The following is a 26,530-nucleotide window of genomic DNA, read 5'->3' as shown; positions in this document are numbered from 1 at the left end:
AAAATAGGCACTTTGGCTTGCCTTCAGAGAAACACAGGGTGGTTTTAAACTGCCGGCTTTTGGATAGTGGTGAGTACTGGTACTGCACCCATTTTTGGGATTTAAGAAAATGAATTCCCAACAGTTATGGGTTTGCTTTTGGCAATCAGCATTGCCACTCCCAATGGTTTCAGACTACTGTGCGGGTAGTCCAATGGTGGTTTTAAAGCGCTTTGAAGCTAACCGGCGCTACTGTTTTTCCTTTGGCAACCCATTTCCCTCATGGCAACCCAGCCTTTCATTCTCGCACTGGTGGGTGGCAAGTGAGGCAACCATTTTAGTGTGCGCACAAACTGCGCAGCTTTCCTGGATTTCAGCGCACATGTGGGTTTTCCGCCATCTTGAATTTTCTAAGCCCACAGCACCAAATGTTGCAGCATGATAGCTTAAACGTGGGTCAGGACACCCAACAGTAGATAGCAGGATGCAAGCTTTCAGCGGGGAAGCCTTAATGGTAGCAAGCCAAGCTGAATCAGAATTAAATCCCTTCAAGTTTGGTATGTTTGCAATTGGGTCAGGCTAGCAATCATTTTACAATGCTAGATTCTGGATCTCTCAAAGAAATCTGGATCTTTCAAATAATTCTAAAGTCAGCTACAAGATGAAAAGTTCTGCATTAAGGTGCTGCGCGGCCATCTGGATGGGTTTGGGAAGCAGTGTGTTCTGGAAGCAGTCTTCTGGAAGCAGTGTGTGTTTATGTGTAGTGAAACTCCTATATGTATCCATTACAAAGTTTATGACATGGGCAGAACTTCAAAACACACCCCCATGGTTGTGAGTGGCTACAGGCATGTGCTTTGTTTTGGTTGGCAGCCTGAACAGGGCTGTCATTTTATGACAGGATTTAGGAACTCCCACCTGGATTTTTACCCAAAATATACTTTTGCACAAATGTACATTTCTACCATTATGTACCCTCATAAAATTGGACACATATACTTTATTTTCAATTGTCTACATTTACATTGACTTCCCATCTTTGTGAGAGCTGTATTGGTCATTCTATGGATTTTTATCAATTTTAACCATAACACTTTGGATTAATAATTTATAGTTTGATACATCTCTGGGCTCTTATCAGTGGATCATGTACATACAATTGTAAGTTTGCAACATTAATAGTTTTGCCACAATCAGACATTTTTCATAACTTTGATTCCTTAAATGGTACGAGTTTCCTCAATATTTTCAAATTTTCAAACGAGGCTGAAATTAGTTTAATGTCTACCAAGTTTCAGATGTATCCCTCTTTGGGTTGCTCAGTTAAAGAGTTTTAGACTTTAATCAAAAATAAGGATTTCACATCGAAGTCCTCATGTGTAACCTCCCCTTTTCAGGCTGCAGCTGTCCAGTCCTTTGAAGTTCATTGAGAAACCTTCTCCACATCATGGCCATCCTTGCAGAGGTCAATGCTCAGCCTGTCCTTTGTTCTTTGGTCAGCCAGCAGACAAATGTCTAATTCGGCCCCATTGTGTGGGTTTTTGGCATTATGCGGGAACCATTAGCAGCCATTAGCCTTCCTGTTCTCAAGTAAGTGTCAAGCGGAGATATCAGTTTTTCCAGGCCAGGCTGTCAGACCAGAATTAAATAGTGGATTGGCCCCAGACTGGGCTCCTTGACATTAAAGTCTTTTCATTTCAAATATAAAATATAAGCACAGTTTATAAAGGATTTAAACATTTGAAAAAAATTACCCTTCACAAACATTCTTGAAATAGTGGATTTTGCAATTTTTCAGAAAAAAGAAAATACTTTTAAACTGGGTTTGACAGCCAATTTCCTTAGGCAGCTGTCTGCCAGTGATGCCTGTATTGCTCTGACTGCCTTGAGAATCCCTAATTTCAGCACACTTTCCTTTCCATAATTGTCTGGTAAAATGCCTGAATTTTTAAGGGCATTTTCGGATTAAGCCCTTCTGTGGCCTTGTTTCAGGTGACAGATGACAGATGACCGATGACAGCAGTGATTCCTGCTTTTACACAACTTTGCCTGTGTGCATTGCAGGGCGTGCAGCTCTTTTGGTGGTTTACAAACTCTGCGCAATTTTGCAGATTTGGCGCGCACAGGGGTCATTGCCTCCATTTTTGGTAGTTTTCTTTCCTCATTGGCAAAGGGGTGCAGTGTGGCACAGTGGCATGGATAAAAATACTCTACACAGAATATTTCTGTTTTATCTCCATGCGTGTGTGTATATATGTATATATATATATATATATATATATATATATATATATATATATATATATACATCCATATATATATGTGTGTGTTTTTCAGTTACCACAACAAAGGTGTACATGTGGGATGCAGGCAGCAACTTGTTTCCATGAAAGACAGCACCCAACAAATGGCATAGATTTTCACACATACCAAAGACTGAGTTTCGAATAAATTTAAATTAACAGCAGGAAATGCGGAAAGTTCCAGTGTAAAATTACTCTCTCTATTTAAGCAGAACTAGGCCAACTGAACTGGAAAATTTTACAGCAGTGTACAAATCTGTAATATTGGTGTGATATACAGCAGCATTACATTTCAACAGATGCAGCTCCATTCCTTAAACTTGATGGAACTTCTCATAAAAGTCAAGTGAATTACCCTGTGATTTTATAGGATGTTTCCATGTTTTCTAAAGAATCATTTTTCCGCTGCATCAAGGAAATGACCCAAAATGCAGAATCTGAACTTCATGCAGAGAACATATGCTTAAAAATGTACATTTTATTTAAGCTGCCAGCTGTGGATTTATCCACAGTTACAAACACCTTTTTTATGTACATGTCAAATTATGGTGCTGTATTGGCTTACACTTTGTCATTACAAATGAAGGAAATTGGCATTATTGCCATACAGAAACATTCGATGTTCTGAGGTAGTTTAGGACTATTTTGCTTAGTTTTCCAGCTACATTACTGACAAACTCACTTTTTTACTTCAGCCCTGCATAAAGGTTGCAATCTGGAGGAGTTTAGGACTTCCATGAGACTTGTCTTGAATGTATAACCTGTGTTTGCATTTAACCATGAAAACCCATTAGGCCTAGCAGACTCAAATGGCCATTTGGGCTAATTCCCTCCCACAGGAGCCTACTAGGAACAGAAACATTGAAAATAGATCCATTAAAAATCCTCCAAAAATTATATATGTGGTGTGTTCACTAATGACCACCAGGGCTGCCCCATGATGACCCACTCTGTTTTCCTAAGGCATTGCTTCAAACAGACATGTTTGCCATTAATGTGTCACTTTCTACATTATATGTCAGATACAGTAGAATGGAAACTGAAAGAAAGGAGGCCCTGTTTCAGCAGGTACAGGTTAATAATTGGCTGCAATGCAGGCTTGTATTGGTTTCATCATCCCAGGAAATGAAACTCCTTTTTAGGGAATAATGGGAAACAAATGTGTTAATAAACTATAACCATACCACTTACAACATTAAAATGTGCATTCTAAAAGTTAGAATCATTTCTTTCAGGTGAAAACAAAATGCCTCTGTTTTAATAATTCTTAAAATGATTAATGAGGAAAACATTATGAATAAATATGACACACATTCATGCTGCATATCTAGATGTGTGTGAGCCTGGAGATTGCAGAGATCCGTGCTTTATTAAAGTACCATATGGCTGTGATTCGATATAAAAGAACAACTGATTTAGAATGTAATATTACTCTGAGCAAATCAGCCAGCACCTTTTTTCATATTCAGGCATATGAACATCCAATGGAAATTGGGAGTGAATCTCAGAAAAGCCAATGGAAGAACTTAGCCAATTGAAATATGTGACTTTTTCATGATATAAGCAAATTGCACATTTTAAAAGGAGGAACAGCCAAGCAAAAGGACACTGTGACTCCAGAATTAAAAGCTGCAGAGAAGAAAAATACTTGTTCCAAATTGATGGATCAATCAGGGAGACTGACTTGAAGCATGCAGAAGGGAGGATTCCTGTTCCAAAGGAATTGGTGCTGTCCCCAAAGGAACCCACAGAAAAGGGAACCTGAGGCAGTTCTACCTCCACAGAAGCCGATTAGAAAGGGCTTTTCTGACTCTGAGATTTCCAATCCATGCTGATTTTTCCATGCAGAAGTCTGGAAAGTGTAGTACTAAATAAAATTGCTATTGTATTGGGAGATTTATTTGTGCATTCTCATAGCAGTTAAAATCAAGTGGTATGTAATTTCAATCCAACCCAAAATCTATTTCCGAGATGTGTCTACATTTAGCACATCTTTGCAGCCTGCACACAGCCCTTTGTAAATAATATTCTCAATAAAATGTACCCTAACATTTTTTACATCAATAGTTATCATAGAGTTATGATTTGAAAATGTCCAGACCATAGCCTGATGAAGATATGCCTGATAATGTGTAACTTGTGAAGGCCATAGATATCAACTGAATTCAGGAATGAGAGCAAATTTAATTGTGTCATGTTCTACTCCCATAGACAATACTGTGAATATAAATCACATGCAACCCCTCACTCTAGACTACAGGAAAAGAGCCTCAATCTATTAGTACGTGATCTGCAACATAAAAGGGGAGGAGCACTCTTACTTGAGTGAAATTCCAAAACAATTCTCCTAGGTTGGGTGGGTGTACCAAAGTTCTGTGCCTTCAATAACACTTCATCCATAACTCAAACTGTGCAGAATTCTGACATAACTCAGTATAAGCCTACTATGAAATTGCATACATATGTAGATGGACATTGTGATGTATGCAACAGTACTCGCATTTCAGCATCTGTTAGTGTTATTTAAGGAAAGCAAAATTCTTTCACTAATTTGTTATGTAACTAATGGGTAATTTCGAAATGTTTTGAAGTCAAGTTGATACAGTGACCAACAAGTAGCAGAATTGGAGGAAGCATAAAGCATCAATACAATTGGAATGTAGTAATTCCTCCCACTGTACAAGAATGAAGGCGATGAGGAGATAGTATTCCAGAACTTATATTTGACAATTGATCTGAAACTGTGCCACATGAAAACTGTGCACTAGTCCTGGTGCATCATAAGCTATTATGCACCTTATTCGAAAACACCTCATTGGATCTTTATGGTAATACAGAAAGGTCTGCAAGTCTCCTGCTTTAAAGCCAATTAGAACCCATGGTGGGTGTGACAACCAATCAGGTAGCTCCAAACCCAGGCTCAATCTACCAATGTAAGCCTGAGTTCGGAGCAACCTGAGTGGTCACTGTACCTGGCGCTGCTGTGTTCCCTCCTCCCCTGCCTCAGGCATCATAACCCAGCCTCTCCACTCTTTTTCTATGCCCGGGCGCACTGCTTCCTGAAGAAACCATGGAAATGGAAGAGAGGGTCTGAGCAGAGCCCCACCTTCCATTTCAATGGTAACCCTGCCTGACTCTGCCCGGCACTGCTGCAAGCAAAGCAGCGCAGCCAGGGTTTTTTAATCACCTCAAGGGTTTGCCACGGGGTGCTAATAGCAATAATTCTGAGTTCTGTGGGCTACACTTGCCCAGTAACCACACCGGGGCCCAACATTATAGCCCTTGCTTCCCTCAGGCCTGTAACATGGGCCCCGAGCAGTTACCATCCAGTGTAGGCCACAGTACTTAGGAATATTGCTGTAAAGTATGTGTGCTACCTTTGTGGACATAGATTGGGGTGTGTACTATGCAAACAATTAACCCTTTTGCAAATGTGCATGATTTTTATTATTTATGCATGCACACTGTTTGATGAAATGACTTCTACTCAGCCCTCGAACTTCAACAAACCAACAGTGATCCCTATTATAAAGGTCAAACAGGCACAGTTAAGAGATATACTTATTTCACCCTGTGTGGTCATGTTGGCAGAGGCAGAGGAAAGGCTATACTCTGAAGAGCGGTGTGAATGTGACTCAGTATCAGTCCAAACAACAAAGTGCAACAATCAACAACAAAGAGAATGTCCAATCAGGGTTCATACAAATATGTACTTTAATTAAACATACCATCTGCAAGAAAACTAAATGGAAAAACTGTACAAAAACCCACCCATGCGAAAGGCACAGCAGATGCAAGAGAAATAGAGAATGTGGCATGCTGGGCAAGAATAAAGGGGTCAACAGCAATTCAACAACCACAATGTTCTTTGCAAAGGATTTGTCTTTAGTTCAAAAAGGTGCACAAGTGGCATAACCAGTCTGAATGGTCCACAATGGACCAAGGAGGCAGTTATGGGTAAATAGTACCTTCTTGCAGTTCAAGATTGTTGAACCAGGCTTTGCACAGTAGTGTGAGCAGATGGATCTCAGTTCAGGTATGGTGGATCATGTTAGCCCAAGCAGAAAACGGGCATCGAGTCTGGTCGGGTGCAGGAGCTCAGAGCAGTTCGAAGGAATCTTTTGGTGATGTATGTTGTAGAGCCTACCAGGATCTGTTCGAAGTCGAGCCGGTTCAAGACATGTTTATCGTTGGGCAGCGTTGATGCGTGATGGTCAAGAGGTTTGAGTCAAAGGTCAGTGGAGGTTTGAAATGATGATCCTATTGCAATAGTGTGCAGTTCGGTGAGGCAGCGGTTCAAAATCAAGCCGGGTCGAGACATTCAATAGCAGATGGTTCAAGTCCAGGTGTGATACTCCAGCGGTTCTAGTCAGGTCCTTCAGTGAGCCATTGACCTGGGGAGCTAACAGACTCTGCAAGGACACAATAAGACTCTGCAAGGACACAATGCAGTGTAAACGTGGTTTGAGATTGAATGCACAGTGGTTCAAAGGTTCGATCGACTGTCAAAGGCAACACCAGCATGTCCTGGAGTTCAAGATGCGATGAACTTGGTAAGAAAGCAGTTTGGCCGGGTTCCATGCAATGAAAAGTAAGGATTCTGGCAGTCTGGACTCTCAGGATGCTGTGAGTCCCACTCTGGGGTTTCAGGGACATGTTCAGGACTTATTCTTGTGTTCCCAGCAAGGCAGGTTACCCAACATAGTATCTGTAAAAAGGGTCCAAAAAATAAAACAAATGTGAGAAAATGCTGAATAGGGCATTGAGAATAAATACAAATACCAAAAATGTCTAGTGAAGGGAGCTGGGGTTGCGGTGGTATGCCCTGCTCCCCTTGATCGACATTCCGGGACTGGTTGATGTCAATTTGATGTGGTTGCAATAATTATGAGAAATACAATCCAACATACCCTAACTCAGGTATGTCTTATACTTAAAGTGTAGGGTGCAACCAGGACAGTAAACCAACAATGATGGGGTTTTGGAACAGGCTTATATGTGTTAAATGCAGCCCCACCCCCTCTTTAGTGACCTTCGTTGCTACTGCAGCTGTATAGAGGGCATTTGTGCTTAGAGCTTATTCTGTGTCACGGGGGAAGCAGAGGGGGAAGGTCAGGATACATATATGGATGGGCACACATGTGCACTATGATTTTAGCATGGAGTTTTGTGCAGTGATGTCTTTTAGCTGAGTCGGCAACATGGCTATGCAACATTGCTCAAATGACAAGATCACTGGCAGCTTATCCACTAAGTGGAAGCGTGGAACAACAGAAATACATATCACCTGCATTTACCAGGTACATGCTCGTCTTTTTTAGAAAACATTTGATTCCGCAACACCCTGGCCTGAGCCAGCGTTTGGTGCAAGTGTTTTTTTTTTTTTTGTTTTTTGTGCAAATGATTTCCACACCGAAATAATTCCCTTTGTTGCAGTTAGCATGCTGTAAGCATTTCTTGCAACTGCAAAGGTTGCTCATAAATGTCAATGTTATCTTTCTTAAAATTAAAAGTTGCATGTGTTGCTGAACTGTGAAGCAAATAGCTGTTTTCTACCAAAAACATATAAACAACCCTGAAAGCTATTTGCATAAAGTTTTCTAAGCCATGCTGCTGGGCCATTTAATTCTGTGCCGGCCGAAACTCTTGGTGACCCATAGGATGTCAGGCGCCGCGTTACTTGTGAGCTTCTGGTTGTCACGCCATGTTTCCATCAACGGACATCTCAGCAAATCGGTATTTTCCTACCTAGGGAATGCGTTTACCGCTAGAAAAACAAGCAATCGGCGTCAAATCGAATACATTCCGGGCAGTTAAACTCAGACTCGTGTTTGTTTATTTTGATTGATCAAACACTATTCGACTAAAAGAGGATTAAAAGGGTTCCGATTCTTTCTTATACAGTGACGTGGAGAAAAAGACGAGAGCAGCTCAGAACTGAGGGAAAGCACCGATGTGCACTCTTACTAATGCACTTTTATAATGACGTAACATTACAGGAATGCAATTATTCTTGTGTATATTTTAGTGGTAGCCTACGCTTTTTATCAATCACATTCCAGCTTCTTCTCCTGCGCACCTACTGGGCCGCTTTATTCCAGGGACACTGCACACGTGGCCCTCGGGGTGAACACATTGTAGCTGGGCAAAGGGGGGCCAGGACAGCAGAAATCACTATTGGTTCTTCATGGCACTGAGAGGCTATTTCTGTATGTTTTGTAGGGAATAACATTTAAGAACATGTTGAGTTTCCAAACAGCCAATGCTCAGTATTTTCAAGCACGCATACCATAATGAACACCGAATCAGGTATTTTTTCAGCAATCTTTGAAGAATGCATTTTTTTAATTATTTATTGTTTTTTGAAGAATCGTTTACTTTTTTTTTGAAGAGATATTTGTTTTAGCGAACCGTTTGGTCTGGTAACAAATGCATTTTTTTGATCAACTACAAATTATATATTTTTTTTACAAATGCGATCCTTTTTAAAGAAATTCATATTTTTCTTTTTAGGAATAATTAATTTTATGAACACATTTTTATTTTGTTGTTTTTGCAATGCACCAATTAATTTAAACATTATTATCCCTGAATAAATGTGGGAGGAATGGTTGTGACTGGTAACCTGACTGGTAGACAAGCGAATTTAACCCCAAATTCTCCCAACTACTCTAATTACATTTTTGAAACCCTAGTCGCCCATTGAAATTGTGCATTTCTTGAGAGCACCTTAGACTGCTAGAGCAGACATTCCATTATGTCAGCACACTCGATACCCTGGGTGGCTTATTTGGTTTGATCATGTGGTATATGTATTATAGTGTATTCGTTCTTCATCCCCTTGCACATGTATTCATTTCTTTCCAATGTCTGCATAAACCATCATATGTTGTCTGCAAGAAGGGAATGTTGGGATAACTGAATGTGATATCATAGGGACTCATTCATTTTGGTTTCTTAAAACAGGAGCTGTATCAGTTTGCACTTTGGGCAAACACATGCATCATAATGTCATAAAATAGCAGACTCTGGACTCCTTTTGTTTTGCACTTAGGAAACATTTGTAACATGACATGCAGAGATATGTTTTAGTTTTTAAGATGCCTCACTTTATCTTCCTCCTCGTCCAGCTGAAAAATATTATTGTATTAGCTTTGTTTTCACGAGAAAATACCCTTATTTATAACTCAGAGATTTGCTGTTAATCAATTACTGCAGAGGGATTAAGCATCCGTTGATGTGAACTGTGTGCATCCTGCAAACCACATGTTGAAATTCTGGCAAGGCTTGCTGATCGCCTCATTATTCTGGGGTACAAATAACTAGTTTCATAACATTCACATCTGGTCTGAGCAGCATGTCACAATGCAACATTCAAAATAGCAATAACACATGTTTTTAGTATGTAATTGTTGAGTCCCATTTTATACAAATGGTCATTCTGAAGGGTGCAAAACAAGGCCTGAGGAGCATCAACGCACTCTGTAGTGCATTTCATGAAGTAGGAATGTAGAAGAGCAGATGATGTCATGTCTATTGCCTGCCCCCTCACCTCTGTCATACTGGAAGCAAAGCAGGAACACTCTGTGCATGGCACCAGGAATCATCGCAATACTGCACCGGATATATGAGTGACATTATGCACTCAGACAACCGTATGGAATGTACCCTCACACTGATGTGGTGGAAGGATGTCGGCATACACCATTGGACATAGAAGAGCTATAAAATGAAATCCAGAGTAAAGTGATGTCATGAAGAGAACCATACATACAAAGAAGATAAGTAACCAGATGACTAGTGAATGTATACATGCAGAAACAAAAGGTAGATGAGTTGCAAGGAAGCTTACTACAGTAGAAACTAGATCATGAGTACAGCGGCCATGATGAGAAGATGGATATCAGATTGTGTCAAAACTACCTCCGAAACAAACCAGTGCCTTAGATCAGAAACTCCGAAGAAAACAGCTTCATGCAAAAAACAAATAATATCTGTTTGCTGATACTAGGGATGACACAGCAAGACATAATTGGAAAGCACAAAGGGTGTTAAGCAGGATAGGATATGAACAAAGGGCACATTTCTCTTAGATTAAGCAGAAGCAAAAACATCTGCAATTGTCAAGTATTGGACAATCAAGGGTACAGAAAGTGCATGTAAGATGGAGCAACCAAGTCTCCAGAGGCCACAAGGAGTGATAGCACCCAGCATAATTAAATCTAATAGCAGTAAATAACAGGTCAAAATTAGACGCATTTGTTGTCTACTGACACATGGTGCAAGACAGGAAAACAAGGTCTATTAGTTAAGCTCAAGACATCGATAATGGCGTACCCTGGCTACCTTAAAAGTCCCAGAGAAGAAAACAGTCAGCAACAACAAAGGAGAAGCCTTGGCTCATGGTCTGTCTAACTGATGACAGATGGTCGATTAAAAGACCAGTGTGGGCAATGGTCTGACGTTGTTCCCCTGCACCTCGGTTTCACTTTGCTTACGTGCTACTACTGAGACAAATGTTCAAGGTGGAGAAAGTATGCCAACCAATCATGAGAGGTTATGTAGCGGCATGCCATACAATGTTGCACAAGCCAACCCGCTGCTGTTACTCTGCTATAATCTGTATCATCCGTATTGAGAGGTGGTTCAAGGCTTGCCTACTAGATAAGGGTAATCCAGTGATATTACTTATCCTTATATGATATGGAGGGATACATGTTACCTTAACCAATCACTGCTTTCAATAGGATTGATAGTTTGCCACATAGGATAATGTCATAGATGACGCATGTGGAGGTATAAAGCCTTTGTATAATCGAAATGTATGTGTGACTGCGTGGATGACATTTTGTTGTTCGCCAGATTGCCTTAATTTATTTCAGCTGATAATAAAGACGTTATTTGCATTATTCTTGGACTCTGTCCTGTTACTTGGGTCTGAGATCAGTATTGATAATTCGATCGAGCACCTCAGACGCTCCAAGGTGCTACTGCACAGGAGTATTCTGTACAAGTCCAGTAAATAAAATAGGGTGATGTTCAGGGTCTTGATAAGACTGGTTTACATGAACAAGAATGCTACGTGGGGTGGGGGGTGACGTGTAATATCAACATCACTAGATAATACTCTTTATGGATACTCATTGCCTATGTTTTTAAGTGCATTTAACATTTGAGAAAGGGGACAAAAGTAATTTTATCATGAGTGTGGATATCTCATGTGTGAATATCCCTTGTTTTAGGCTTTCTTGCTTTTAAGCACACGCATTTTCAGCCGCTCCCCCACAGGTTTGGTACACCGTGCCTCTTTCCATGTATCTACTCACACACTATTTTAATGTGGCAAGGGTCTAAAAACTCCCCGATTTAAAGTAGTCTATTTTTTTTTTATTTTATTTCTTTATGTTTTACTGTTTTTATTGTCTGGCATAAACAGGTTATGTTGGGGTAGCACTGGGAACCACTGCTGCCTCGGTGTTCTGCACAGACACTCTGGTGTGGGTCTTAGCCAAGTGGTCAGTGTACTCCTGCTATGGAGACTTGGTGAAAATGTTCTCCTTCCGAAGATCCGGGGTCAGGTAGCTGTAAGTCTTTGAGATGGCATCAAAAGTGGCCTTTGTAACAGTTGTCAATACCAACCATCATCAATACTTTCTTGGGAACAGGTGCTGACACAATGCCAGTACCGCAGGGTGCAGGAATCAGACGCACAAGAACTGAACCACAGCGACCAGTCACCTTGCAAGGCACAGTGTGGGACTTGCCAATTTTGTTACCCCAGTAACCTCTCCTTACTGGCACAATGGACAACTTTGCCAGAATGATGGCACCACGAATAGCAGTCGCAAACTCCCTGGAGCATTTTACCCCAAGCCCAACATGGCCGTTTTAGTCCCCATTGGCAACAAAAGTCTTAAACCTGGTACGTTGCCCGGCCCTGGTCTGTTTCTGGACAGGCATGATCTTCAGCACCTCATCCTTTAGAGAGGATGCCAGGAAGAAATAAATTATCTCTGATTCCTTGATAGGGAGGGAAAAAAGATAGATCTCCTCGAGAGACTTTATCTTCATGTCCTTGACAAGTCGGCCAAGCTTTGTTACAGGAACCCACTCCTTCTCATTCGCCTTCCAGCGGGCCCCACCACCTCTTGCGCAGCACTGTCCTCTCCCATGGCTACGGCCACTGCCGCCAAAGCCACCTCGGAAGCCCTCCCTGTTTTCACCAGCGTTGTCGACCATTTGGTGATCTTAATAATAAGAAGCAAAGTAGCCTTTTCTTAATTCAGTATACTTTATATTTTACCTGATGTATCCCACTTCCTTTGGGACAGAGTTTGTATATCTTATCTTTTTATTTAAATAATGCATTTTTATAAAAGACATATGCTGAAACCTCAATGTTCAAATGTCACTAAGTTAATCAGTTGTGCTGATTTCCTCAAATTCATTTTCTATTCCCTCATTCTTCATTTTATTATTTTTGGGCAAAAAGCTGTCTCTTATTTCACAGTACCTAAATTCTAAATTTTAAATTTTTAATCAGCTACTTTTCCTGAATTACACAACTCAGTACACTGCAAAACATTGGTTAATACAACAATGCAGCATCCTACAAATGTACATAGGGCCACTCCCTCACAGACAGCAGACGGAAAGAATGATGAGTGAAACGAGAAAGCAGCAGAGCCTGGAACTCTGGAGAGAAGCTTACAAAGGTGGAAACATCCTGGTGTAACTGAGTTCCTGGATATCCAGTAAGAAAAGGGAGCATTCATCACATTAATGATACAACCACGGCTTGAAAATGTGACACTGAAGTGAGGTAATAGGAACATAACTAAAACACTTAACTCTGTCCTCTGTGTTTATGAATCTTACAAAGCACTTGTTACCTAGTGACCTGTTTACACCCTTGTGGTATTTGGTGAAATATATTCATGAGCGGCCGACATTTATTATTATTATTATTATTATTATTATTATTATTATTATTATTATTATTATTATTATTATTATTATTATTATTATTATTATTTCTAATGCCCAACACACCCATAGGCCTATGAGCACATAAAGAGACCGGACACCATAACACCATAAACCAAGATAGAAGCAGAAGGTCAAAGTCAAGGTGGGTCAAGAGGCAAAAAGTTGACATATTAGTCATTCAAACTGAAGAAGTGAGTTGGACAGGGATTGCACGTACAGTAGGAGGAAGAGTGTTCCAAAGGCCAGGTGCACACGCATCAAAACTTGTTCCTCCAAAATTGTTCAGTTAAAAGCGAGGGAGGTAGAGTTTGTTGTTATCATTTGATCATAAGGATCTAACCACAGGAGCTTTAGCTCACCGCCCCCACAAATAACCTGGTGATTTACCCATATGACATGTGTGTGCGAGGGAAAGGATTGTATACAATATTCTGTTGGGCAGGAAGCCAGTGAAGTGATCTTCTGGCCTCAGTGACATGATCTGTCCTGCCCAAACCACACACTGCTCTTACCGAGCCGCTTTGAGCAACCAGCAAGGTTTTTAGATTACCTTGCATTGTGCCTGCCAAAAAGCTGTTGCAGTAGTCAATTTTTGAATTGACCAAGGCACAGTCCAGAGTCGACAAACTCGTCACACACAGGTAGTGATTAATCTGTCTGAGCAGTTTGGTAATGTAAGGGCAGGAAGATCTCACATGTCCAACATGTTTTCCTTATATATAGATTTGTGTCACGGTGGACTCCCAGGGTCCTAACAGATGACACAACTGGGATAGAGCACTCAGCAATCTTAAACTTCCTGTATTTCTCATCCAGTTTTCTTAGACGCTGAGATGAGCCCACAATCAACGGCTCAGTGTTGCGGTCATTAAAAACAAGGATGCATCAATATCATAATTCCCCGTCATCTCAAACATGATCTTGGTGTCATCTGTGTAGTTGGTATATTTCACTCCAGCACTATCCAAAAGATCAAAGAGTGGGTGAGTATAAATATTGAAGAATGTTTGGGAAAGGCAGGAGCCCTGTGGCACACTGCAGCTAAAAGGCACAGGTGGTCCCTTACAATCACCATTCAAGACTCTTGTTGGCCTATGGCCCAAAACAGACACAATCCAGGGTGTAGCAGTCTGAGAGCAGTTGACAATTTCGGCTAGCCTCTTAAGAAAAAATGAATAATTAACGCGAACGAAAGCTACTGAGAGGTCGAGAAGCATTAACATGGCGATCTGGTCTATAAGAACAATTTTGACAAGATTGGCCGAAGTCAAGCATGACGGTTTCAATTCCATGCATAGCACACAACCCAGATTGATGATTTCTGAGCAGATGGTTACTATCAATATGCTCCTGAAGTTGCAGGTAAGAGGTCCTGTCCAGAATCTTCAGCATAAAAGGGACGTTCGTGATAGGGCGATAATTACCCGCAGGTACAGGATCCAATGTCCCCTTTTTAAGTAAAGGGGCTCGCCAGACGTCATTTAAACATAATGGGACATTTGTGGTCAATAAAGATGAGTTGACAATAGTGGTGTCTAATGATGTAGGACATTTGATGGATCCCTTGTTTATGCATGCAGGATAAGAGCCACCATGACACAAAGTCAGTTTCAGTGCAGACATAGTTTTTGTAATTTCACTTTCTGCAACTTGCTGAAAGTTGAATTTAGCTGTTATGAGACAAACATTACTAGAGGTACAATGTTCCAGTAAACGGAGGGTGGATGTACCCCTTAGGCTAGTCTGACGGACATTAGTAGTGGCTAGATGTTGCTCAATTTTCCTGGAGAATTCTTTCTAAATATTCAAACACTAAATGTCACTCTTTTTGCCAGTGATACCGTGCACTTTCTGTTTACCTTCAAGTTCTTTAAGAATGGAGAAGAAATGTGATTGTGGGTGTTGGTTCTCATTGATGATTTCTGATGGCAATGTCAAACACACGATCTCTAAATCTGGGTAACTCTTGTGTTTGGTGATTATATTTGCGTGCAAACATAATAGTCATTATTGGTTACCATCTCCCAAATGATGTTGAAACTATGAATATTTGATTAAATATTGTGGTTGCCTAGTTTCTTGAAAATGTAACAGGAGCAAGGGGGAGGTGTAAATCATGTCATGGTCATTTCTAACTCCATCATTATTTTGTCTTTTCTTTAAATGTGACTGCCATGGTTTAATCCCAAGCTCTCACACTTGGGAATGGATTATTATATTTTTTCAAACAACAAGGCCAATCTCTGTACAAGGTACTTCCAGCATCCCTGTGGTCATTGTGTGTCCCGACCCTAATGTAAGCAAGGGGACTGGACAGTACATCTTTGTCTCACTGTCCAGCCCCTCCGGAAATTCACATTAGAATAAGGTGATCTGCGCATTTCTGAAAGTTGCACACATGAAAGGATCTCATTATTTGTGCAACTTTCACTTTCACTTGTGCTACTTTTCTGAGAATCGTACGCTTGGGATCCATTGCCATGCCATTTTCCTGACAGTGCAGGCATGGTCTACAGCGCAAGAATTAAAAGCACCTTTTAGGAGGAATCGACAGAAGGCGAGGAGGCTTTGTGGGTGAAGTGGAGGGATGAAGTACGAGACAGAGAAAGGTATGTCACACAAGGATGAAGGACAGTGTAGCTGGCATGAGGGAGATGGTGGATTTGATAAAAGCCTGACTTTCTCCAAGTGTCTACTTTTACCAGCTTGCAAAATCCAGGATCTGACAATCTTAGTGGCAAACATACTTTGTACATCAGGCCAAGAGACTCACTTTTTGATTTTTACTCATGAAATATATTTATTGTGCTACAACCCATCACCTATAAATAAATGCATCTTTTATCATCAATCTATATTGGAAATAGTGGAATGGAGAAATGCATAAAACGAGTTGTCAAAAAAATGAATGCTGATGCATCTTTTTCGTCTCTTTTTTTTTAATCATATTTTTAGATTGTACCTGAAGGGTCATACGGGAACAGCGGGTAAGCAGAGCAGCCTAATTCTACACGGCGCCGATTTCAGCACTAAAGATGCCGATAATGACAACTGCATGTGCAAATGTGCTCTCATGCTAACAGGAGGTAAGCATATCCCTGGCTGTGTGATATTCATTATTACATTCAACTTAACGTCCATTCACAAGGCCCAGTTATCATCTGTGAAGCTCAGGGGTCTACAGTCATTGCCGCTCCAGATGTTTTGGACCTCATCTCCCATCAGCCTAGCCATCATAGTCAATGATACGGAATGGTGGGAGTGGTAGTCCGAAACATCTAGAGAGTCGCAGGTTCCAAGCCCTTGATGTAGGCAAATCAAGACTGGTGTGGGGCGTGGCATATTCAATATAAAATGGCCATTTTGCATTCTCATTGCTTGGGCACGCCCTGATGTATAAAAACAGAGTTGAAAATGTTCTTCCACTTCGAATGTGCTCTTCTATTTCTTAATTTGCCAGAATAACTGATTTTCTTAAACAGAAATATCTGAGTACAGTCCGAAATGTGAGCTTTATTTTGAGTGAAAGTTTCTATTTTTTATCTTTTCGACAACACGAGTTCATTGTCTCCTCCAGGAGCGAGAGGAAGTTCTACCAACAGAGCACTCTATGGGTGACTGGGAGGGGATTTGTATCCCAGCATTGCTGGGGCAACTCTTAACCTTTTCTTTCGGGTAGAAGCAGTGCTGCAAGGAATGCATGCACCCACTAATGTGCACTTGGTCCTTTGAGCTCGCTGAGCTGAGCCAAAAGAAACCATTGTGTGGTGCTTTTGAGTGGGGAAGAGGCACTCCGAGTTCCTGGGGGGACACAGGCACTCCACTCTTTCTTCAGCTGCCTGTCTGTTGCCAAGGACTTCAGCATCACCTGTCTGTTGATAATATGCTTCTTAAGAACCTGCTTTGCTGGGATTTGCAAGAAAATGACCACTCACACATTCATTCCAACCATCGCTTACCCTGGCCTGGCTATCCACAAAACACTTGAGCGTCTTTTCATTTTAAAAAGCAATTATTTCAAAGCCACACTTTTCTGTCCTGAGTCCGTACATTTAAACATCAATACGGGATTTCAGTCTATAAACGGTCTGGCTTCTGTCTAACTTGCCTTGAAACTGTCCCGATATGCCCCCACTCGGGCTCTTGAAGTAGTAATCAGCTGCGATTACCCCCCCCCTACCCTCCTTTCAGGCTCCTCTCTTGAGGAGGGTGTTGCCTTGCAGCGCAGGCATTGGAAAGATGGAACCAACTTCCACTCCAGTTAATGAGGTCCTCTTCATTTGATGTGTTCAGAGATAAACGAAAACAACTTCTGTTTCATTAGGACATTAGGTGACTAGTGCCTAGAGACAGTGGCGTAACACAAAATGTGGGGGCCCCCTGCGAGCCATGCTGAGGGGGCCCCCCAAATCGGCAAAAAATCATGGGTCGCACCACACTCTGGGCCGGCCTAGATTGTCACGCTCGTGCAATACGCATGAACGTGCTGCTGAAGGGGTATGCCACACACTGCACTAGAAGAAAGATATAAATATGTGTTTTAATGCAATATACAGCACACTTTCTGAGATAAATTGGCTATGAAGCCAGAGTGTTTGCAATTGTTTTGTAGGGTAACACAATCCAATGCATGCAAGTCACCAACAGTGCGCAGGAACATTAATGCTTTGGTATTAAAAATGCCATGCCACAATTAAGACATGTCCAACTGGCTGCACAATGTAGACCAGTGTAAACATGTAATAGCATTGTAGTAAAGCATGCCAGGCCACATTTAGACATACCTGGACTGGTTGCACCAAAATGCCGGCCGCAGCAATAAAACTCATCAAGAAGAGAGCACACATTAAAGCGTGTGTCTCCGCGGCCTCTAACAACACGGCCACACTTTTTAAAATCTGCAAGGAACTGGTCAATCCTGTTGTGGTCTATACCTCTCCTGTTCCCTCCCAGCCCCCCTGTAAAGCTCTGGTCTCTCACTTCTCTGCTAAATCTCAGGACATTCTGTCCTCTATCTCCTCTTCCTCTCTCACCCCCTTTGGCCATCTCTACCTCTCCTCCTCCTTTTTCCTCTTTCTCTCTGACAACACCTGACAAGGTTTCTAGACAAGCCTGATCTATGAAAATGTCATCCAAACAGTTGCTCCGCTGCTCCTCCAGAACCATCAAAGACCATATTGAAACCCTTGCTCCAGTCTTGGCCAATTTCTGTAATCACTCTTTCGCTACTGCAACGTTCCCCCTCTACTTTTAAGCACTCTCTTGTGCACCCGATCCTCAAGAAGCTGTCTGCTGATCCTACCTGCCCGGCAAACTATTGCTCAATCTCCATCACCCCTTTCCTGAGCAAACTCTTGGAAAATGCTTGCCATCTCCCAGCTTACTCTCCACACTGAATCTGTTGGTTGTCTCCATGACCATCAGTCTGGCTTCAGAGCTGCCAGAGGCATGGAAACTGCTCTCCTTAACACCTGTGAAGATCTGCTATCTGACCTTGATTCTAGCATTCCTTCTGTTCTCATCTTTCCTCTGCTTTTGACAGGGTCAAGGTCGCCATCCTGATCGATTGACTCTGTGAGAACCTGGGCATCACGGATCAGACCCTAGAGTGACTTACCTCCTTCCACTTGGACCGCCGCTCTGCTCCCAGGTCCAGCTTGGTCCCATTCTCTCTGCCACCACGCTCTACCTGTGGCGTTCCCCAGGGCTCTATCCTCTCACCCTGGTTTTCCAACCTCTACTTGGCCACTTTGGCCTCCCTGATCTCTACCTACTCCTATATCTTTCAGTGTTATGCGGAAGACTCAGCTTTCTTTCATACTCCCCTCAGCCTCCTCTCCTCTCTTGCTCATTCTTACTGTCTATCTACGATTCAGGATTGGTGCACCTCCAACGATCTGTGCCTTAACGCCAGTAAGACAGAGATCCTTCTCATTGGGACTCTTGTCTCTGTGTTTCCTCTCTCACTATTGCAGACTGCCTTGGGCCCTCTTCCTTCGCCTTCCTGCAAGGCAAAAAACCTTGGTTTCATCTTCATCGCCACACTCTCTTTCTCTCTTCACATCTCGGACATCGCCAGGAAGTCCCACTTTCAGCTGCTCCTCCTCAAAGGGACTCTTCCCTTTCTCACTTTCCACCAGAAGCTCACTGTCTCCAGAGCCTTGGTTCTCTCTCGGCTGGACTACTGCAACAGCCACTTTCTCAATCTGCCTTCCTCTAGTCTCCATGATCTGCAACTAATCCAGAACAGGACTGCAAGACTTACCCTTGGCCTCAAGCCCTGGAATCATATTTCTCCAGCCCTGAAATCTCTCCACTGGTTCCTGGTCACTGCAAGGATCAAGTTCAAGAAACTTTGCATTGTCCACAAGGCTTTCTGGGGCCGGGGCCCACACTAAATCCAATGCTCTCTTCCAAAATACCTTCTTTCTCTAACCCTTCACTCAGCTACCTCCAACACTCTAAGGCTTAGACGTTTCTCCAGGCAGAGAGTGGGGGTAGACCTCACTCTTCTGCTGATGCCTCCCTCTGGAATGGCCTCCCTGCCCCTCTCAAACTTGAGCCAGACAACCTGAAATTTTGAAAGCAGCTCAAAACGTTCCTCTTCTCAGCTGGTTTCTCTCTCTCCCTCCCCTGCTGACCTACCTATCTGCTGTACCGACTGGCTGATTGGCTACCCTCAGAGTCTCTCTGAGTCCAGGCTCTTTCTTGATCGGTCATCCCTGCACTGCCTCCGGGCCTACAATGCACTTAGGGGCTGTAACTGTAACCCTGCAGTCACTTGTTCTCCATGCACAACCAATAGCCGCTCTGCCATGGCTGCACTTACTCAGAGCATTGCTGCCCTGTTTTCCCCTCCCCTCTCACTTGCACTCCCCCCCTTTCCCCTTGCACTTCTCGTTCTCACAATGACAAAAGGCCTAGTGAGATTGTTTGTCTTGTCCTCCATCTTTCTTCCCTCCCTTGTGTACACTTGTTTACAGGCACGTTATAATTGCCTTGTATCATATCATATCATTTTATCACAGATGCGCAGAAAAATATACAATGCCGCAGTAAGAAATGGCTAGACTGGCAGTAACCAAACGCCAATCTAGCCATGTAATTAAAGTTAGCAGGACTACTTTATCAGAAATGTCCAGTTAAAAGGAAGTCATACCAAACAGGAATGACTAGACTGGCTGCACCAAAATTCCTCTCTAGCCACTAATACCGCATAGCATGCCTGCTTAGCCTGGACATGGACAACCATTATGATTTATCACACATTCCCATACCCCCACCCATCCCCTCTCCCTCCCACCCCCGACCCCAACCTCCACAATCAGCTCCTTGGCCCAGAATTACCTCCACATCCCTCTTCCTTGTCCCAGAACTTACGTATGAGGCTTCTCATTTCATAGGTAAGTACTGGGATGAGAAACAGTGGGACTAGGAGTGATGAAGATTACAGGTAGCTACCTCCATGTACCTCTACCTCTTCCCAGTACTTGTGTATGAGGCAGAGTGCCTCACACACAAGTACTGCCTCATGCATAAGTACTGGGATGAGAAAGAATAGGGCTAGGAGTAAGCAAAGCATTAAACACAACTAGTAGCGCAACACCATTGAGTTCACTGGGCTTCAGAACTACACCCCCTGAAATTTTGGGCTATATTGACTCGACCTGGCTAACCTTTAGAGCGGTTGCCGGACCGAACAGGACACAGATGTTAAACGGCACCTGTTTTTTTTGGTTAACAAGAACCCAGAAATTACCAACGTAAAGCATTTCACTGTTAGTACCTGCATTCAAATGCCACATTGTTTAGGCAATTGAAATCGTGATGTGGGTTTAGTACTTGCATGCCATGGGAGTGATTGGAAGGGTAGAGAGGAACCGGGGACTTACAGGAGAGAGTTAACTACTCGTAACATTGAATCAGAACTAGAATAGCCTCAACAAAATGCGTAAATAAATTGGATGTCCCCACACAAATAAGTTTCCCCCTCCCCACCACCTGTGAAGTTAGTGCCTCTCCCAACATTTGAAGGGTTAGCCCCCCGAAATGAATGTTTTTTTGTGCCCCTGCACACAAGCACACACACCATTCACCATATACACACCCAGCCATCCATACATTTAAGTGTGCACCCTTTTACCATGCAGGCACACCCAGACAGCCACCCATACATTTAAGTGTGCACCCTTTCACCATACACACACAGTCAGCCACCTATACATTTGAGTGTGCACCCTTTCACCATAGACTCACACACAAACACACGTCATGGAGTTGAGGGGAGCCCTATTACTTCAAAAAGAAATTGGGGCTCATTACGGGTCCAGCGGTAACCGTGCCGGTGCTACCGGAGGGTTGCCGTCGGACCCATAAAAAATTACTAGCACCTGATTACCCGGTGCCACCATGCTATTTCAAGTCCGGCGGCCGGGAAATCAAGCGCCGGTAATTTCATTAATCCCCAGACTCCAGGGGAATGGGAACACAAAAGCACCTGAACCGTTCTTAACGGTGCCAGTGCTTGCATGACGGGTCTGCCTACCGTGGCTGCTGTGCCTGGCAGGGTCAGATCTGTCAAGCACGGCAGCCCCAGCAGGCAGACCTGTAATATGCCAGTCTGGAAACAACAGTGCCTGTAAGCTTACCACCACCATTGTTCCCGGACCGGCATGGTCATAATGTTTCTTTTTTAAGTCACTATAACTTCATTAAGACGTTATTTCAGTAAAGGACCGAACCATAACCAAAATAATTTCTTTATGAAGGCTGAGTGACTTCAAAAACAAACTATTTCTTTTTGAAGTCATAGGGCTCCCCCCCACCCCATGACATTGTGGCCTCCAGTCTAGGGTCTTCCATGTCATGGGGTATGGGGGCCCTCAGACTTCAAAAAGTATGTTTCTTTTTGTAGTCACTCTGCCTTCATAAAGAAAGGATTTCTGTTACAGAAATGTTCTTTATAAATGTAGAGTGAATTTCAAAAGACATTTTTTTTGGGGAAAAAAATATGTGGTTTTTTTTTTTAAGTGGGGCCCCTCCCAGGACATGTGCTTTTAAGTGGGGCCCCCGCGGGGGCTGCGGGGGCCCCTGTTACGCCAGTGCCTAGAGATCCTTCTTCAGGGAGAGGGACGCTATACATATATCAATCCATACATTAATCATGAATATAATTTATATTAACATTTCAAGTAAGTTTCATAACGTCTTGTTTTAAGTCGTTTCCATGTCACAAATTTAAACTGAGGTATAATAGAATGTTAAAGTAACACAGCCCTGGTCACAGGGGGTCTGATTTACAAAGTGATTTTCAATGGTGTTTTCCCATTGAAAACGGTTTAAAAATAAACCAGCCATTCATGGATATGGTTGAACATGATACCCACACCCAATAAGGAGATTCATAATATATTTTCATTTAGAGATGCTTGATGAGTGAGTGAGTGAGTCTGTGAGTGAGTCAGTGAGTGAGTGACTGCGTGAGGTATTGGGATCATTGTAAAGCACACACCACCAGCTATATTACCCATTAGGAGGGTAGGGTGAGCAATGGAGAGCAAGCGTGAGGTACAACAGATCGAGGGAGTGAGAAAGGGAGAGAGATAGAAAGAGAAAGAGAGAGATAGGTTAAAAGAGAGTTGGAGACAGCAAGAAAGATAATGACAGAGATATAGTTAGAAAATGAGAGAAGGGGTGAGAGGGAAGGAGAAAGAACTACACTCAGTGTAGTGCTGGGAAAGAGAGAGAGAGAGAGAGAGAGAGATAGAGAGAGAGAGAGAGAGAGAGAGAGAGAGAGAGAGAGAGCGAGAGAGAAGGAGAAAGAGAGAGAAGGGCAGAGAGGGACAGGCAGAGTGTAAAAGGAAGAGAGAGGCAGAGAGATAGAGACAAGGAGAGAGAAATAGAGAGAGAGGGGTATCACTGGGCCCAAAGGGTGTGCAAGATTTAGGGACGATGCGATTGCATGAAGGATGGAAACAAAAGAAAAGGGAAGAGAGACCGCGAGATAGATGCGGAGAGAAAGAGATTCGTTAGTTTATGTCATCGTTGGCTGGGTAAGTTAACAATAAGGCTTCAGGGTGAACCAATGAACCTCTTTGGTAAAGGTAAACAGACTGGAGAATGTCCTATATCCGGATGAGTGAGCAGGCGCGTGATTAGAGCGCCTGCTGAATGGGTTGTCAATATTTTGGCCAGTGTAGAGCTACGTGTCCCAACGTTTATGTCACTCTTTTCATTGTCTGTTCGTTTGTCCAGATTAGAGGCGCCTGATGACTTTATTCACGGGAACTAATGGAAACATGTAGGACCCAGTTCAAAAAGAAAGTGGGTTGCAGAATTCATTTGCGCGTGTACCGTAAATGCAGGGGTTTGTGAGGCGTAGAAGGCGCTGGCATCAGGTGATATATACCAACAGCCTGTCCCTGCCATATATACCTAAGAATTAGGTGCATTCCCAAAAGTTAGGTATTCCATAGCTTACAAAACATATGTGAGTGGTGGCTGGTGCTAGCGCTGCCTGCTGCATCATTGTGCTCTATAGGGCCGTCACTGCAAATTACATTTTTTTTAACATAACCAAGAAGCAGCAGATGGCTGAATATCAGTAAAAGGTCTAATCCAACCCTGAATTCAATTAATAGCAATGTTGGGTTCATACCACAGTCTTAAAGCCCAACAGCTAAATGATTATGATTCTTGTTTCACATATTCATTTTGCAGAAATGTCCGACTGACAAACACTCGCACGATGTACATGCATAATAACGTGACTTTTTAGTTCTGCAAGTCATGACTATGGTCGTAGAACCATCTGCCAAACCACCAAGTTGTCTTACTGTCAGTGACCATGTTTTCTGACCTCGGCCAAGAATGGGGTCTCGCATGTGCTGTTCTGTTCAAAGGAAGACAGCATGTCACTTGTATTCAACATCTGTGCCCAGCCTAACAGGTAATCTGCTACAGTGTTTAACAAGGTGCCAGCCGGATAATCTGTAATTCCAAAATATCTATTTCTAAAAGAAAGAAAACCTGTGTAAAACAGAGATGTGTTGTTTTTAAGGTCTCTTTTCTGGATCTTAATTAGCAATGCTTTTTCAATGTAGACGTAGCCTCCGCCTGTCGTTAACCATAGCAGGTAAACCGAAGCCTTTTGATTTCTTCAAGAGCCCTGAAAATGATGCCTCCCTGTGTGAGGATAAAAGTTGCCTTTGACAGACCAGCATCTCATATCAAACTCTGTTGTTTCAAAAATTCACCAAGTATGCTTGCGGTAGTTGTTTGTACAGATAAGTGACAATATCTGTTGTTCCTGTCAGTGAAGACATATTGTAGCTTTTCAACATTTACCAAGGACCATTGCAGCTAAATGTGCACATGCCCAGATCGTACCAAGAGTTTGCAAAACACCTGTCTCTCTTTATTAACGTTTAGCTTGTTACACAGTCAGACATTTCATGTACAAATGACATATTTAGATAATAATTAATGGATCGTGTGTAGTACTCCTCCTAGTGTGTCACAGCTGAGTCTTGTTTTCTAAAACATTCTCAGTGAAGCTGGGCTGGAGCTTCCAATCCGACCCTACCTACTCTATGAGCAGTCACAATGAACAGTGTGACCTTTTGCCGTATTGCTGGCTTTACAAGCGGTGGTTGGTGCCTGGTGTACCATTGTCCCTCTAGTAAAGCAGGTATGAGAATGTATAAACCCATGTCAACACAACTCAATAGAAGACCTATTGCAGAGCTTTCCAGAAGGCCCAACTAAATGTTGCAAGTGAATTACTGAAACATATAATCAACACCAGGTTGGCAGCAACTGTCTTTGGCCCCAGGCAACTTATGTCTATAGAAAAGCTTTGTCAGAGAAATGACTGACAGACTGTGAAATCACATGAGAGCAATTCATACCCCCAGTCAACTATGTTGGAGTGCTTGGTTCTCCTAACCCTTCCTTTGCTCTTTCATTGCCAAGGACTATGATAGTCTCTTGGACATTGAAAACCTCAAAACCAACCATCTGAGCCACTTAAGTAAATCCTGTTCTGGACTGCAGCAGTGCCTGAACTTACACAGTGCGCTGTTGTCTTCACACGGTTCTTCACTACAAGCACCCACACCGTCGAATCAAAGTCTTTTCAGTCGCATCATACTCCACCGGCAACTTCCTCTCAGAGAACCTTATTTGCTTTACAACTTCTTCACCACAACCCTTCTTTTAAATTATCTGACATTTTAGAGCCCTCTTTGGAAACCACCACTCAGCATCTCACACTTGATTGCACTAAGTTCCATAAAAGTGCAGTGATTCCTTTCTTCAGTAGGTCATCCTTTCATGCTATTACCATCCTTTCCCTGGCATTAAGCGTGTTATCAGGGAAGATGACTAACTCAGGTGCAATGCGTTTGTCTTGGAAGCAAGACAGTGTGGCGCAACACAGGTTCAAATCCCGATCCCGCGCTTAGGAACCACTCGCTGCTATTAAGCGCATTGTGAATGAACAATAAAAATAAAAAATGTCTGCCTGGTTCACTCATGACATGGTCTGTTCCTTGATCTCGGCTTCAAGCTAGCTTCTTCCATGAACATGTTTCTACCCACCCCATAGACTTTATTAGTCCATTAGAATAACGATATTTTATTTTGGAATATTCTTCTTTCCAATTCTAGTCAGTGACTTCCAGACACATTTTCTTATTTTTACATTCGACATGGAGATTAACTATGTGTGAAGCTATGTTGCTCCAATGCACATTGTAAGTATCTTTTTCATTTTGTATCTCTCATTGTTACATCATTTATGTCTATTTTTAATATACGCATTGCAAATGATGTTGGATAGCAACATTTAACAATCAAGCACTCATAAAGCACAATGGGCCTCATCACGAGTTTGGCGGTAACCCTTAAATCCGGCGGTCGCGCTATTACCGCCGGATTTAACAGTCCGCCAAATCAGGGCTTTGGTGGATTTCTCCCCAGCTCTGAGTTGGGGTCGAAATCCACCGAAAATCCGCGCTATTACCGCCGGCGGGAAATCCGCCAGCGGAAAGAGCGTGAAAATTCCCCATTGAGCCCAATGGGGAATGGGGCATTCCCGAATGGGCTCAGTGGGGAATGGGGAATTCCATTACCGCCAAACCCGTGATCCGGCGCTAATAGCGCCGGGGGTTTGGCGGTAGGGCTAATACTGCCGGCAGTAATACCGCCAGCGTTACCGCCAAACTCGTGATGAGGCCCAATGTCCTCTGAGACAGCAT

The 26,530-nt window shown here is 42.7% G+C and overlaps 1 protein-coding gene and 1 pseudogene across 2 annotated transcripts in view; one reads left to right on the top strand and one right to left on the bottom strand.

The window, feature by feature from the left end:
• The window catches only part of ANGPT1 (angiopoietin 1), a 1,129,183-nt gene that overhangs the window by 1,019,413 nt on the left and 83,240 nt on the right, over window positions 1-26,530 (top strand). For both annotated transcript variants that reach the window (XM_069621500.1, XM_069621501.1), the window contains exon 8: window positions 16,227-16,357. In XM_069621500.1, coding sequence (XP_069477601.1) covers window positions 16,227-16,357 — 131 coding nt within the window. The remainder of the gene's footprint in view (window positions 1-16,226; window positions 16,358-26,530) is intronic.
• Window positions 11,720-12,521, bottom strand: LOC138498742 (small ribosomal subunit protein uS5 pseudogene; annotated as a pseudogene).

This window comes from Ambystoma mexicanum, chromosome 5q (genome assembly GCF_040938575.1).
Source record: "Ambystoma mexicanum isolate Mex_15411 chromosome 5q, UKY_AmexF1_1, whole genome shotgun sequence".
Classification (NCBI taxonomy): domain Eukaryota; kingdom Metazoa; phylum Chordata; class Amphibia; order Caudata; family Ambystomatidae; genus Ambystoma; species Ambystoma mexicanum.
This window is presented reverse-complemented; position numbering and strand designations above follow the sequence as displayed.